General features: G+C 39.5%; 1 protein-coding gene across 1 annotated transcript in view; it reads left to right on the top strand.

The window, feature by feature from the left end:
* Positions 1-15,444, top strand: part of VPS41 (VPS41 subunit of HOPS complex) — a 182,383-nt gene that overhangs the window by 42,785 nt on the left and 124,154 nt on the right. The window contains exons 3-4 of the mRNA XM_059934200.1: positions 2,162-2,269; positions 9,523-9,600. Of these exons, the coding sequence (XP_059790183.1) occupies positions 2,162-2,269; positions 9,523-9,600 (186 nt within the window). The remainder of the gene's footprint in view (positions 1-2,161; positions 2,270-9,522; positions 9,601-15,444) is intronic.

The following is a 15,444-nucleotide window of genomic DNA, read 5'->3' as shown; positions in this document are numbered from 1 at the left end:
GATGTGGGATATCTTTTTTGGTGCGTTCCAGTGTCTTCCTGTCGATGATTGTCCAGCAGCTAGTTGTGATTCTGGTATTCTCACAAGAGGGAGTGAGAGCACGTCCTTCTACTCCGCCATCTTGGTTCCTCTCCTTTATTGCATTCTTAATTTCAGTTCTAAAATTTTCATTTAATTCTTTTTTACAGATTACAGTTCTCTGTTGAAAATCTCCCTTTTCATCTGTCTTATTCACCTTTTCCTCCCTCCCTCTCTCCCTTCCTTCCTTCCAGAACATACTAGCTATAGTTATATTAAAGTCCTTTTCTGCTAACTCCAGTTAGTAGGTCACCCATGGGTCTGTTTTTACAATATTTTTTTCTCCTTGATTTTCAGTCATTTGGTCCAGTCTTGTGGTGCACCTCGTAATTTTTTATTGAATTCTCGGTATAGTAAGTGAAGAGTTGTAGAAGTCCCCATAGTATTCTTTTTCCAAGGAGTCAACCTTTCCTTTACTGGACAGATGGGTTGAGGGTTACATACCTTACTCCAGTCAGGGATTGAACTGAGTCTAAGCTAGACAGAAGTTTGGGGAAGCTATTGTGCTTATCCCCTGGGGACCAGGAGTCCCAAATGAGAGCCTGTGGTATTCACCAGGATCTCATTTCCCGATGGCTCCTGAACTCTAATTCTTCTCTTCCCAACACATCAAGGCAGCGAGTTTGCACTTTGGAGGCTTTCTGTTTAGCTTTTTTGTCTCATACCTTATGTAGCTTTGGAAATTTGCAGTTGTCCTTTGGGGAAAAGTGGCTGTGTAACAAACTCCCTTCTTTGCCTCTGCCTTCCACTGGGGTCTTAGCCCATCAGGTCTCCAGTCCCCACAAGTACCAGAAGGCTTGCTGTTTTCCATCCTCCCAGGACTGGCCATCTCTCTAGGCAGAGATTCTCAGCCTCTTGTTGATAAATACCTCCATGAAGAATGGCTGTAGAATGCCAGCTCACCTCTCCATGGTTTGTCCACCATCTTGGAATCCTGACTCTTCTAGTTCAGGTTGCCTCAGCAGCCCTTTAATTGATGCCTTAGAGTGATGTTGCTTGCTCTATAGTTCATTAAGCCTTCCTAGTTATTCTGGGTAGGAACATTGATGTGCCTCAGACTACCCAAATGTTAGCTGGAAGGTGAGGGCTACACAATTATTTTTGAAGGAAATGTCAGTAATTAGATTATTTTTGTGAACTTCTCTTTTGGCCAGCTTTATCCAGTCATAGGTGTTGGTATATGCATGTTTTCTTGTTTCTCATTACATACTGATGAAGTAAAATGGAATATTTTTCTGAATCATTGTAATAAGTTTTATAACTATCCTTGATTTATTAATTCATGGCCATTATAGTCAATATAGATTCCTAACTTTATTTTGTAACTCTGAGCATTAAGGATGTCTTATGATGCTGTATCAACAGTGAAATTGAACATATAAAGTTAGTGATAATATTGAATACATATAAAATGATTAAGAGTCAACAGTGAATATTCTAACATAACAATGAGAGTCAACAGTGAATATTCTAACATAAACTAAATAAATAATGACTGTTCATGGTTTACTAGTTATTTAAAATAAATATTAAAATATTTTTTCTGAAGAGTAATATATACTTTGTTTTATATAAAATTTCTAATTTTCTTTCACTTTGATTTAATTTTTATAATTATATTTTTCTAATTAACAGAGATATTCTCTAATCTGAGAAAAATACTTGTAATCTTGAAATGCAAAATTCATGTCTTTTAGAGGTTTATTATATTCCTATCTCACTGTTGTGTTTTATGTCCATGAGGGCACACTGACAAGTATTTTGCCCATACGCTATTTATTGACTTTTGTCTGCATAGTTGGACAGATAGTATTGTATTTAAATGCCAAAGTTGACTATTGTCAACAGGGAGTATATTATAGTCCTCTTTCCAGCTTTTGAATTTATTCTGCCATTGAAGTTGTAGCAGTTGATAGACCAGTTGGAAAAATGAAACATGAGGATCTTAACCTTTAGCTGTAGTTGGGTTGCTGACAGTCATTGAGGGAACCATCTCTGGTTCCCCCTTACAATGTGTGTTTTGAGTCTTTGACTCTTTCAAATAAGTCCTTGAGGGCTGTCATTTTCTCTGCTCTCTGTGCAGGAAGAAGAGAGTGAAGAGGAGCCCAAACTGAAGTATGAAAGGCTCTCCAATGGGGTAACTGAAATCCTTCAGAAGGATGCCGCTAGCTGCATGACAGTCCACGACAAGGTAAGGTGGCCCATGTAGAGGATTCTGCTCTGAGTTGTTTCTGTGGTAAGTTTGTTGATACTTTGGAGTCTGGGTGCTTTGCATGGTGGTTTTTTTTTTTTTTTTTTTTTTTTTTTTTTTTTTTACAGTAATCATGTCTCCTTTCCATTCTTCCTCTCTTCTTTCTCACCAACAAAAAACCAAAACAACAACCAGAGATATTATATAAATGTGTTTGTACACACACACACCACCCACTGCAAGGGTATATCAAGTACGACTCAGACGATGATGGATGTGAAAGGTTTGTAGCAAGTGGTTCTCGGAAACCCTAGCACTTAATTCCTCAGCTCTTAAGTAGTAGAGTAGGAAAGTGTTAGGATGAGAAGTATTGTGGAGCTCATTGCTTTTGTGAAAGTAGAAGAGATTCCATTGGAGGCCTTAGGAATCAGCAGCAAGGCCCCAGATGATTACTTATCTATTATATGAATGAATGAATAGATTCCACATATGTGTCTTCGCTACAGCAAAGCCCACCCCGCCAACTTTCTGAATCCAGGCTAAGTACTATACAGGACCCTTAGCCCATTCTTAGACCAAAACAATCTGGGTCATAATTGGAATATCAGAGGCCAGGGAGTTTCACCCATTGCTCTGTCTTCCCTATCAGCCCTGTGAGTGAGCCTTGGTGCCTCCACAAAAGGCAGACCCCCAGCTCTGATCCATCTCCTGGCTTTATCCCTTTGTTACCAGCAGTATTGCCTCATCCTCCTCCTACCTCCACCCAGTTCCCCTTTACTACCGATTTCATTCCATTGTAAACAGATTCCTGCACTTGCTCAGCATGCCAGTAGGATATGTGCTGTCTGTTTTGTTTTTCCAGAAACCCCCTCCTTCGACCCTGTTTCATCTCTCTACCCTTAAGGCCACACTCTGGAGGGTGTCCGTCCCTGGGACTTGAGAATCTTTTGGGCAACGCTCTCTTGTCCTTTTTTCCTTGAAGCTATTGTGTTCATCTTCCCACTAACCCTGTTTTGTGACTTTATGGAGCCCTGATCTCTAATCCATTCTTTCTCTTTCTTTCTGTCAAGTGGTCAACTATCCTAAGTTAACTTTACCAGCAGATTCAATTCTCTAATGGCCCTGACCCTCATGTGCCCCGCAGCTACACTCTCAGCTCCGAGTCAGTGCTCACATGACCAAAGCCACCTGCCATGTGCTGGTACACGTTGCATGCCGAGGTGCACATGTCACTGAAAGGGCTGATATTTATTTGTCCTTCAAAAGCTCCTTCGGTCCCCAATCCGCCTCTTCAGCCACGATCCCTTCACTCTGAGGATGATGTCATTTCTATTTAATTAAGAAAATGGAAACTACCAAGCATGATCAGCCTTATTCCTGACCCCTTTCCCGGCTCATCTGAATCCACGCCCATCCTTCCCCACAGGAGCTGTTCTTCCTCCTGCTCAAGGACCTTTTTGTCCACTTCTTTACTTCACCCCCCCTCATTTCCTCCCTTCTCTCCTAGTGATCAGGCTATGTCATGGAACAGACATAATTCTAGCCCCACGTGACTACTGATCTACTTTCTGATTCTATGAATTAGCCTATTTTGGATATTTCATATACATGGAATCATACATTGTTTGGTCTCTTGTGTTTGGCTTCTTACACTTACTATCGTGTTTTTGAGGTTCACTTGTGACGGAGCACATATCAACACTTCATTCCTCCTTATTGGGAATATTATCCCAGTGTATGGACAGAACACACTTTGTCCATTCGCCAATTTGTGGACATTTCGATGCTTTTGACACTGTGGAGCTCACCTTTCTTAAAACTTCCTTATCATGACACCATTTTCTTATCACTTTCTTGATCACTTCTGTTATTCCCTTCTGGTTTTCTTTCAGTTTCTTTCACCTCTACTTTTCCCTTACATGTTGGTTTTCCCAAGATTTGGTCCATTGGCCACATGTCTATTAAATGTGTACTTTTTTTTTTTTTAAATATATTTATTTATTTGGCTGCATTGGGTCTTCGTTGCTGCACGCGGGCTTTCTCTAGTTGGGGTGAGCGGGGGCTACTCTTTGTTCCGGTGTGCAGGCTTCTCATTGCGGTGGCTTCTCTTGTTGCCGAGCACGGGCTCTAGGCACGTGCGCTTCAGTAGTTGTGGCTCGCGGGCTCTAGAGCGCAGGTCAGTAGTTGTGGCGCACGGGCTTAGTTGCTCCGCGGCATGTGGGATCTTCCTGGACCAGGGCTTGAACTCGTGTCTCCTGCACTGGCAGGCGGATTCTTAACCACTGCGCCACCAGGGAAGCCCAAATGTGTACTCTTCTTGATATTTAAATTTCATGATTTCTGTGGCCACCTCCACCCTGACCCTTCCAAGAATAGCGTGCTTATTTATCCAGGTGCCTCCTGCACAGCTCTACCTTTGGTTCTGTTTATACCTAAGATTCACCCTGTCCATAATGAGCTCATCTTCTTTTCCCTTCCTTCCCTCGCCTCTGTGTGTTTTGGGTTCTCTGCCCCATTTGGTGGCATCACCTAAGCCAAAGCTGACTCCTTCTCCCCTTCCGCCCAGTCATCCCCTAAGTCCTGGTGGTTCTCTCACCACCCCTGCCCTAGCCAAGGCCCTCATCTTCTCCTGCCTCTACTCGTGTGCTTCTCATTTTTCTAACCAGATCTTATTTTCATCATCTACTAAATAAAAGTCTGAGCTCCTTCATGTGGTGTTTAAGGTCCTCTGAGATCTTGCCTCCTTGTGTGATTGGCCCCATATCTGACCACTTTCTGCCACAAGTGCAATGCTCTGGCAGCAACTCCTGACTATTCTTACTCACAACATCTCTTCTGCCTGGATTCTACCCGCATGTCACCTGCTTGAATCCACTCCCATCCTGAGTCAAAGATCTTTTAGTACAGGCATTCATCATTTCTCCCTGGAACTAATGAACACACCGTGAACCAATCTATTTTCTTTCAGATTTGATTTCATCCTAGTCCATTTATAACACTTCTTTCTACTGAAATAATCTTCCAGGAATTCAGATCTGATCATGTGCTCCCCCTTCCTAGAATTCCGTATTGGTTTCCTGGTGTCTTCATGATTTGGACACACTCCCCCCTCCCCCCTAAACACACACTCACTTTGTTACCTTTCGTCTCTCCATAAATATTCAGAAACCTCGGGGGCTTCCCTGGTGGTGCAGTGGTTAAGATTCTGCCTGCCAATGCAGGGGACACAGGTTCGAGCCCTAGTTCGGGAAGATCCCACATGCTGCGGAGCAACTAAGCCCGTGAGCCACAGCTACTGAAGCCCGCGTGCCTAGAGCCCGCACTCTGCAACAAGAGAAGCCACCGCGATGAGAAGCCTGCGCGTCGCAATGAAGAGTAGCCCCCGCTCACAGCAACTAGAGAAAGCCCGCGCGCAGCAACAAAGACCCAATGCAGCCAAAATTAAATAAATAAATAAATAAATAAATAAATAAATAAATAAATAAATAAATAAAACCCTTCAATGGCTCTCATTACACGCAAGATGAAGTCTGAAAAGTTAAAAAAAAAAAGAAAAATTCAGAAGTCTCCTGTTAACCAACCTTGCCAATCTCATTGCCTGTCTCCTGCCCTGGATGCTTCCACCATATAAAACTACTTGTAATTTTTTGCCTTTGTCCTGCTTTTTATGTGACTACATGCCTTTGTGCAAGTTGTATCCACGCTGCCTAAAATGGTCTTTACCACAAGCCTGCCCCATCTGCCTCAGTGTCTACTGTCTAACACTCCTCCTTCAAAGTTGACCCTTGAACAACACAGATTGGAACTGCACAGGGTCCACTTATACACGGATTTTTTTCAGTAGTAAATACTACACGGTCCCTGGTTGCTTGAATCTGTGGCTGTAGAACCACTGATCTGGAGGAACCGTGGATCTAGAGGGCCAACTAAAGTTATATGCACATTTGCAACTGCAGGAAGGGTGGGTGCCCCTAACCGCCCCCCAGATTGTTCAAAGACCAACTATCTACTATTGAAAAAAATCTGTCTAAGTGGACCCTCCCAGTTCAAACCTGTGTTGTTCACGAGTCAATTGTACTTACTTTTAAAGCATACTCTAAAAATTTAATATTAATCAGTTTTTTATTTCTGTCTCCATCATTTTACCGTCATCCTTTTAAGTCATACGTGCTTATTGTCTAAGCATATCATAGGTGCTTTGTGTGTGTGTGTGTGTGTGTGTGTGTGTGTGTGTGTGTGTGTGTTGAATAAACCATCAAATTGATGAAAAGGAGAACAAAGTTTGCCTCCCCAGAGGTCAAACTTTATTAACACCATACTTAATCCAACTTGGCCAAGGAGCCTGACGGTGGGAACTGTAGTCAGACTAAGTTTGAGAACATGCACTCTTGATCTGAGACTCATGTTTCTATTTACCAGGCTTCTGATCCAGTTGAGAGTATTTTAGCTATTAATTCTGGCCCTAGCTCTGCCACTCATTGACTGTCTCCGGGGAAGTCACATCAACTCCCAGAACTTATTTCCTTATGTGTAATTGAAGGCAGTCCCTGCTCTAATGCTTTGAATGCTGTAAAGTGCTAGGTGAAACATAGATATTACTATACAGCTGACCACATTTGAAATGTACTACTTTTTGTTTCTTTCGTGGTGTCCAAAAGACTGCTTATTGCTTCTTCTACCTGTTTACTTACAAAAAGTCCAGTTGTTCAGAGGAAAAGCAATTATGCTAGTGGATGGTTCAGAAGGATTCAATGCCCAAATGATAGTTTATCAAATGAGTCAAGTTTCTGTATTTAAACAGGAAAGGGGCTAATTAAATTATATTTATTCTTTGCCCATGCTGGATTTTAGGTGCTCTCAGGTTAAAAGAAAAAAAAAATCAATAGTTACAAAAACACAAGGCTTTTCATGTCTGAAAGGAGGGTCATATTTAAAGGATTTATATTTATGTTCATAATTTGTGGCCAATTCTGCATTTTTTTCTTGTATTTTAAGTAGTCGAAAGCATTAGCAAATGAAAGTATGACTCATTAATAGTTTTGGTAGTTAAATTTTTAAGAACTATACGATTGCCTTATCAAACTTGATTGTTTTAAGAGCACATAAAGTTATTTCTAAAAGGGAGCAACAATAATTTATCTAATCCAAATGATGAAATGTTTTCCTAAACAAAAGGTAGGTTGTCATAAAAACCACTGCTTTTTTTTTTCCAAGATGGTCTAAAGTAATTATAGTTTTAGGTTGAAATCATACAATCAAAACAATTATTTTACGTTTCCTTTCTGTCTTAAGTATTAAATGAATTAAACTAGTAATTTTGAAAAGAAGAAGGGAAGGAATTAATATTTGGGGTAAAGTACTCTGTATAGAACCTTTAAAACTTTGATAAAATATAATTGGAAGTTCAAGAATGGCCTTCACAGAGATATCAGAGAATGACCCAGTATTAAAGCATTGGCCTTCTTGGTTTTCTTTCTTTCTTTCTTTCTTTTTTTTTTTTTTTGACTTTTGGCTGCGCCATGCAGCATGTGGGATCTTAGTTCCCCGACCGGGGATCGAACCCGTGCCCCCTTCATTGGAAGCGCAGAGCCTTAACCACTGGACCGCCGGGAAAGTCCCCCCCCCCCCTTAGTTTTCTAACAAAATAAATACAATGTTTATGAGGAGAGTCAATACTGTCGAGTACTTGGGTGTAGTGAGCTTTTAAAACCCATTCATTCTTTTACCATAGGTGGCCTCAGAATGGAGTATTGTTTGTAGCTAGTATTATGTGGTATTTTTCTATTCAGATATTGTCAGAGTGTCACTGTGGAGAAGAAATTACACCCCTCTGAGTCCTCTATTTCTGATTAGAATGTTCATTTGCTTTGGAGGAAACAGCCCTGTTTGGTTTAAAAATTCAGGCTCATTTGCCCCCCCAGAATTACCTCTTCCCCTGCCCTTTCCAGGGCCCCGACATCCTCTTTTCAGCAGCCTTGTTGTCTGCCCTGGATGAGTAATCGTCCTGGCACCTTGTCATTCAGGCAGCCCTGTGCAGCGGAATCGTCATACCTAGTTATGTCTGCACACCTGATGTTTTATTAACCAGTATTGATTTTTTTACCCGGGGGACTTTTTCTTCTTCCTGAAAAAAAGGCAACCTTGCAGGAGTGAAAGGCATTGCAGGGACTGAATTTCTAATGAACCCCCTTCTTTTCCTTTTTGTGACGCCTCTTTAATGTAGTTTTATATTTTAAGCGCCTGATCTGAAATTTCATTTTCAGCAATTCCATTCTGAGAAATCCTTTTAAATCTTGACTTTCTGTAAGGTTAATTTTTTTCAAGATTGTTCTGCTTGACTGAAAAGCTTAGTAGTGCCTATAAATTTGAGCATTTCGTTCTAGGTTACGATGAAGCATGTTCACATGCAACGAAATACAGAGAATTTGGAATTCTTTGAGTACTGCTTAGAGAAATAAAAGGGAAGAGAAATCTCATGTCCTATTTCAGGTAGTCCTAAAGTTTCTTCTCATTTCTTTAGGGTTAGTTCAAAGAATTAAAGAAACAGTGGGAGTTATGAACTAGTTTTATGTCATAAAATGAATACAAAGCTCAACAGTTATTTGTGTGCCAGAAAAGGATTTTTTTCTTTTTTGCATTCAAAAATAAACATTGACACTTAATATCACACGTTTACTTTTAGAGAGGCATTCTCACGATGACAGTATAAGTACATCTGAGTTTTGTTTTTGCATCTCAGCGTGGCATGGATTTTCCTTCCTAAAAAAGATTACTTTGTTGTGTGTGTGTGTGTGTGTGTGTGTGTGTGTGTGTGTGTGTGTGTGTGTATGTTGAACTTAAATGATAGCACAGATTTACGCAGTTGCCATAAATTAAGGGGAGTTTCTAAATCATTCCCTTCAGATGCTGAGTTCAACCGTGGGTTGGTCGTACTTTCACAGCTGCATTTTAATTTGCTGCCTCAGTCCATCAGGGCATTGTGTACAGGCCGCATGCACACCGTTAGTTGTCAGTAGATGAGGGTCCTCATGAGTCATTCTGACAGCTAGCTTGCATGATCCCAATAAAGAAGGCCCTGTTCTGTGATTTCCTCCAAGCTGGAAACAAGCCTTCTCAAAGGAATGTGCGTCTTCCGAGGCATCGCAGATCGCTTACACATTAAGTGTCTTGACTTTGCAGATGGTTTTATTACTAATTGTGTATGAATGGTCCATTAAGAAACTGACCCCTGTACCCCTCTGTTCTTCTTACAGTTCTTGGCACTGGGCACACATTATGGCAAGGTTTATTTACTGGATGTCCAGGGAAACATCACTCAGAAGTTTGATATAGTAAGTATCCAGTATAAAATAATGTGCGAGCTAAATTTCATGCTGAAATCTGTGCTTTGAAATGTTTTAGCCATTTGTTTTTAGAGCATAAAAAAGGATCTTTATCGATGAAATCGGAGTGCTAAGAGTTCAACTCTGCACTTTGTAACCTGTGCTAAAAAGTTTTAAAGGTGAACTTACAAAGAAAGAGGTCTATATTTATACATAATGTATTTTCACTGGGTATCTGCTATATAAAGTCCTTTTAAAAATTTATTTTTATGAATCTGTTTAATTGCAGTTCTTTAGTTAATTATAGTCATCCATTTGGCTTTAAATGAAGCATTTAAAATACTCCTATGTGTGTTTGTTTTAAACTGTAACAGTGTAGAATGTCTAGATGAATTGTTAATCAAAGAAAAAAAGATTGCTTTTATTGGTGATTAATGGTGTTAATTTACATACTCTGGGGGTTTGTGGAATCCTTAAAGTGTGAACCCCCTCATTTGATGACTAATGTCGATTGTAAGTACATGCCCCATAATCTTCTCCAGATGCCAAATGTAATTGAAAATTGATTGATCACCTTGCTGTTTCAGTTTATCTCTTCTAAATATATAAAGCTAATATTTTATGTGAATGTTCTGCGAGTTGGACTCTTAGGGGATTATATTGACTAAAAGAGAAGAGCCAGGCTTTTTATTTCTTTAATTGTGATTTGGAGTCACCAAGGATGAAGGAAATGTTGAATCTGAAGCTTGATTTTGGTGTTTAAGATGGGCCTAGAAAGTATCAAGTGTCCGTGGTTGTGTGAATGTGAACCTTTGGGATGAAAAAGGTGGTGATTTGGGGGAACATATTCCTTTTTTTGAAGAAAGCATCAGCACTTGTTGAAAGATCCATCATAAGGTATTGGTGTAGTTTACAAAGGACAGCAGTTTCTAAAGCTGATACATTATATATTAAAGGTACCAGGTTGCTTTGTTTTGCTTAAAAGAAAGGGAACCACAGATGATGACAGTATCCTTGGAATCTTTGGAATAGTCCTGGAAGGGAATTGTGTGCTCTAACCACTGATCCATCAGGCAAATGGGGGGTTCTTGTTTGGCTTCGGCATCCCTTTCAGACAAGAGGATACTTTTGACCCGCTATCTTCTCCCTCCTGGACACTGGCCACCCGTTTTGATGATTTAATAAACATTTGGTCTTCCCACCGCCGTGCATTAAAATGTGAGCTGGTGCTAGGCAGAGCTCTTTTTTATGGTGTCACCCGTATCTCCTCACCTTGAAAAAAGAGCTTGCCTGGATGGTCTCTTAAATTTACGGCTCCAGTTTAATGATTCTGTTAAACTCTGCTTCTCAGTAAGTCTTTTTAATATTGTATAGAAATTACTTGATTGCTGAGGTTCACAGGACAAACACTGCTGGTTCCATGGCCAAAAGAGAAACCAGGAGAAATACTGTAGGAGTTTATTCGTGTCTGTCTTTACCCATTCATTCATGCGGTCCTTGTGTCTATTCAGTATAAGCCTTCAGCTTTATCTTTTCTGATGTCAGTTTTATGTCAGGTATATCCTGAGTCCTTTTCCAGGTAATTCCTGGTTCTTTCTTTTCAGTCCTGCCTTTATGACATCTTTGAAAATTAAGTTCTTTATAGCTTTGCACTTATTTTTGGGCAGGAGAGGAAGATGGTTTGGTGCTCTGTTTGTTTGTTTACCTCACACAAGAATTTAATAGTCTGCTGTGGAGAAGTTTTTCATGAGGCCTTGGGTCTTCATGACCATTACCTTATGAGGTATATGACTTTCAGGTGACAAATTTCAGAATGTCATTATCTTTTGAAAGGAGCCTGAATCTTCAGCTTCTCATCTCAGATGAGTTTTTTCCTTTATTTTTTTATTTTCCTGTTTCCAATGACGTGGCTGCTTTTGGGGGCTCCATATCAGTGCTCTTAAAACAGGATTTTTTCAATTCTAAAAACACTTATGGCTTGAATCTGCAGATTTTCTTTGGATGCAATGATTGCCATATTCCATCAAGAACTGTTTTCTTCGTTAGAAATGCAGCGAGAGTGAAACAAGTATTTAAAAAAAAAAAAAACTAGTGAATTAACACCTCTGACTTTAGTTTTTAACTTCTAGGTGAAACTAATTTAAATGAATTAAAATTAGATAAAATAATAATACCTTATACTTGCATAACATTTTTTAAAAATTTTCTCAAGAAATGTCTCCTCAACCCATTCATTGCATTTATAGGTTTTGAATGCAGTAGTAAAGTCATGAAGCAGTAGTTGAAAGTTCTCACCTATCAGTAGGGTTTTGTTTGGCAGAGCGTGGAGGCATAGAGGAATCTTTATTTTTAAAAGGTTTCCCAGATGATTCTGCTATTTGTGTTGGAATGGAATCATTACATTAAAGGCTGTATAACTTTAAATGTATGTGATACAAAAGAAGAAATAACTAAACAAATCATTCTGCATGTTGAAGAAAGTGATTTGTTTTTCCATTAATATTTCAGCAGAAATACTGTTTAGCACACTCTACAAAAGCTAAGCATATGCCTTCCTAATGACCCAGCAGTTCAAGGTGTATATCAAGAAAACGGAATACAGTGCATATGTCCACAAAAAATATATGTGTAGAAGAGTGTTAGTAGTAGCTTGATTTGTAGTAACTCCAAACTAGAAACAACCCAAATGTTCATCAGTAGTAGAATGGATAAGCAAATGATGGTATATTCTTAGCAACTAAAAAGAACAAACTATTGCTACATGCAGCAAACATGGATGAATTTCACTGTCTTAATGTTCAGGCAAAGAAGCCAGACACAAATATGTACATGTTGTATGATTCCTTTTATATGATGGTTAAGAGAAGGCAGAATCATACTATGATGATGGAGGTCAGATAATGATTTGACCTAGGAGAGAGCCCAGGAAGAATCTTCTGAAGTGTTGATAATAGTCCCTATCTTGGTTGGTTTCCCAGGAATATACATACGTAAAAATCACTGAACCGCACATTTGAGATTTGTGCACTTTATTCTATATGAGTTATACCTCAATAATGTGCACATGCATGTACAGAAATACCTATACATGTGTATGTCTCTTTGACCTTGAGCAATGTTCAAATTATCCTTTGTTGAAGCAACCCTTTACTCTGCTTACTTCTAAATCCCAGAACATTTCCTAGGTTGGTATCTTGTTCAGAGATCTTGATATAAATGAATCATGCCACTAAGATTTTTCTTACAGCTGTATATTCTTCTATAATTACATAAAAAGTTTGATAGAGAGGGTTCTGTGCTACCCAACCACCCATGACTGTTCTTTTGTGGATCAAAAGCAAAAACCACTAGGGTGATGATTTATTTTGCATGTTGATATTCAGATTTCAGTCCATCTGAAAGGATATTCAGAATATATGTTAATTAACATGCTTTAGCCACACATGTGTGTTTTTTAAAGATTTTTTCCCTAGGTGTAACTTTATGTTAATTCAGATTTAATTGATAAAGTTCAATTTTACTGAAGTCACAGAATAAAATTAAAATAGGTCTAGCTTCTCAGTTAAAGGGGCTCAAGTTGCTAAGAAAATTGCCTTCTTGAATATAGATCAAGCCATATTCTCCTGAATAATGGGTGTCTCAGTTGCTTACACAGTATGTAACATATGACTTCAAAATCCTTAGAGGATCTCAAATTCCTTTTAAATTCCCACATGGCATCTATGCCCATATGATGTCATTAATCATAGTAGTTAGTTTCTCTTTAATAGCCTCCACTTTCCTTAAGCATATTAATTTATGGCTTACTAATTAAGAGTACTTATTGTACTTTGAAGCAATGAGCAAATTATTTTGGAGCATTATTCCATATGTTTTAAATCTTTATTCTATTAAGTGTGCTAGAGGGAGAGCAAAGAAGTCCACTGACCAAATAAATCTCTGCTCTTTACCTTTATGTGTTTTCTTTCTTTGCTAGAAATAGGAAATGAAAAGGTTTGGCTGTCGTCATGCCATGGCAGAAGACATTAGGTAAATACTTATAAAATGGCTAGTTACAAAAAAGAAAGGAATAGGAAAACAAAATAGAACCGGGGCTTATTAGGCATTTTATATTAAGATAAATATGAAATTTTAAAAATTAATCTCTTAAAGAAGAGGTGGGTTCAGGATTCTCCTTGAACTCCAGATAGTAAAGTCTTTTGCTATTTCTATTTTTTTTTTTAATTTGGCTGTGCCACATGGCTTGCAGGATCTTAGCTCCCACTGGACCGCCAGGGAATTCCCATCTTTTGCTATTTCTATTGCTGTTTTTGATTTGGGATTAGACTAACACACTCTTTTCCTTACTGCTGATCTTTGGTACTTCTTATGGTCATGTGGCATTAAAAACCCAGATTTCTGTGAAAACTAGCTCACGCTACGGTATTTTAACACCCTCCTAAGAGTTCTTTTTATTTCTGCTTATCTTCCCCGCTCATCAGTTCAATCCCTGTGTCTCTGAGAACCCTGGACAGCTTCTCACAACTTCCCAGATCAAGTCCTAATCTGTGGCTGAGACCCTTGTCGTATGGCCGAAACCTACGTTTCCAATCTTAGTTTCAGTTTCTTCCCTCTCCAGTCATTCTGATCCACTCACCGTCTTCTGGTTATTGACTTGGACATGCTTGTTCCAGCCTTTTAATCACATATTCCAAGGATGCCCTTCTTCCATTAAGTCCCGTTCTTTCTGCGATGTGCTTGTACTGAAGTGACCTCTCCTTTGAACTCCTGAATTATTGCTATTTTCACTTGCAGTGTTAATCTGTCATCGTGTCAACTCCAGCTTCATGTTCATATTCAAGGTTTTGGAGGGCAGGGGCCATGTCTCCTAGTATACCGCTCCCCTCTTTCTCTCCCTCTCTCTTGTCTCTGTGGCTGTTTGGTACCCAGTGAGCGTATCAGCTGATAATATCTTCTTGAAACATACTCATGGGACTGGTTCTTTTTGTCATTACTTAACCTCTCAGGAGGGCATCTGGGAGTCAGATCTCTGCTCTCCTGTGTATTATTCAACCCTCACACCCCATTGGATTTATAATTAAAAATGTTTGTATTGAGATCAGAACCTTAACTCTTACTTATGGAAAGTAAGCCTTTTATTCAGTGATACTTGGCGAGTTTTTAAGATATACTCAGACTTTTCCTAGTTCCTATGGAGAATCCATAAAGTCAACAGAGTGCGGAAGCTGAGGAGACCTTGGAGATCATTCTAGATACAGAAGGTGCCGAGTCAGGAAACTGGAGGGAAACTGAGCTTGAGCTGCTTTGGTTCTCTATTCCCTGCCCGCTTGCTGTTCACTCGCCTCTTCCAGTACATTCCAGGCCTTCCTCACATATGTAGACGTTTCCGTCACCTAAGGTTGAAAAAGATGTTTTTGTGACTGGATCCTGCCTGGGAGTGACCATGGTTTCATTTCTGTCCCTGGGCTTTGGGACTCAGCCATCTTTTGGATTGCATTCCCAGCCTTTTGTGTGCTCTCTTTGTCTTAGAGGAATTTATCTCTAATACAAATCAGCTCCTCTTTTCTCTTTCCTTGGTATTGATATATAAATGTTGATTATAGGATCACCCATCTTTATTTTTATGTTTCAGCAAAAGAAAAGCTTATCTTCTCTCTCTTCTCTCTCTTGGCCAGTGTAATCCTGAAAACTGAGGGTTCCTTTAGGCTTCTCAGATTGCATCTTTAATATTCACGAATACCTCTTTTATCCTTCCCATGGCTTAATCATCTCCTTCTCCCTGGCACCTCCACTTCTGGAAAATGCAGTACTTTTGTCGAGGTTATTTGCATCTGTGTCGAGGTCATTCCATCC

This window comes from Balaenoptera ricei, chromosome 9 (assembly GCF_028023285.1).
Source record: "Balaenoptera ricei isolate mBalRic1 chromosome 9, mBalRic1.hap2, whole genome shotgun sequence".
Classification (NCBI taxonomy): domain Eukaryota; kingdom Metazoa; phylum Chordata; class Mammalia; order Artiodactyla; family Balaenopteridae; genus Balaenoptera; species Balaenoptera ricei.
The sequence above is the reverse complement of the archived record's forward strand: the minus strand, read 5'-3'. Positions and strand labels throughout refer to the sequence as shown.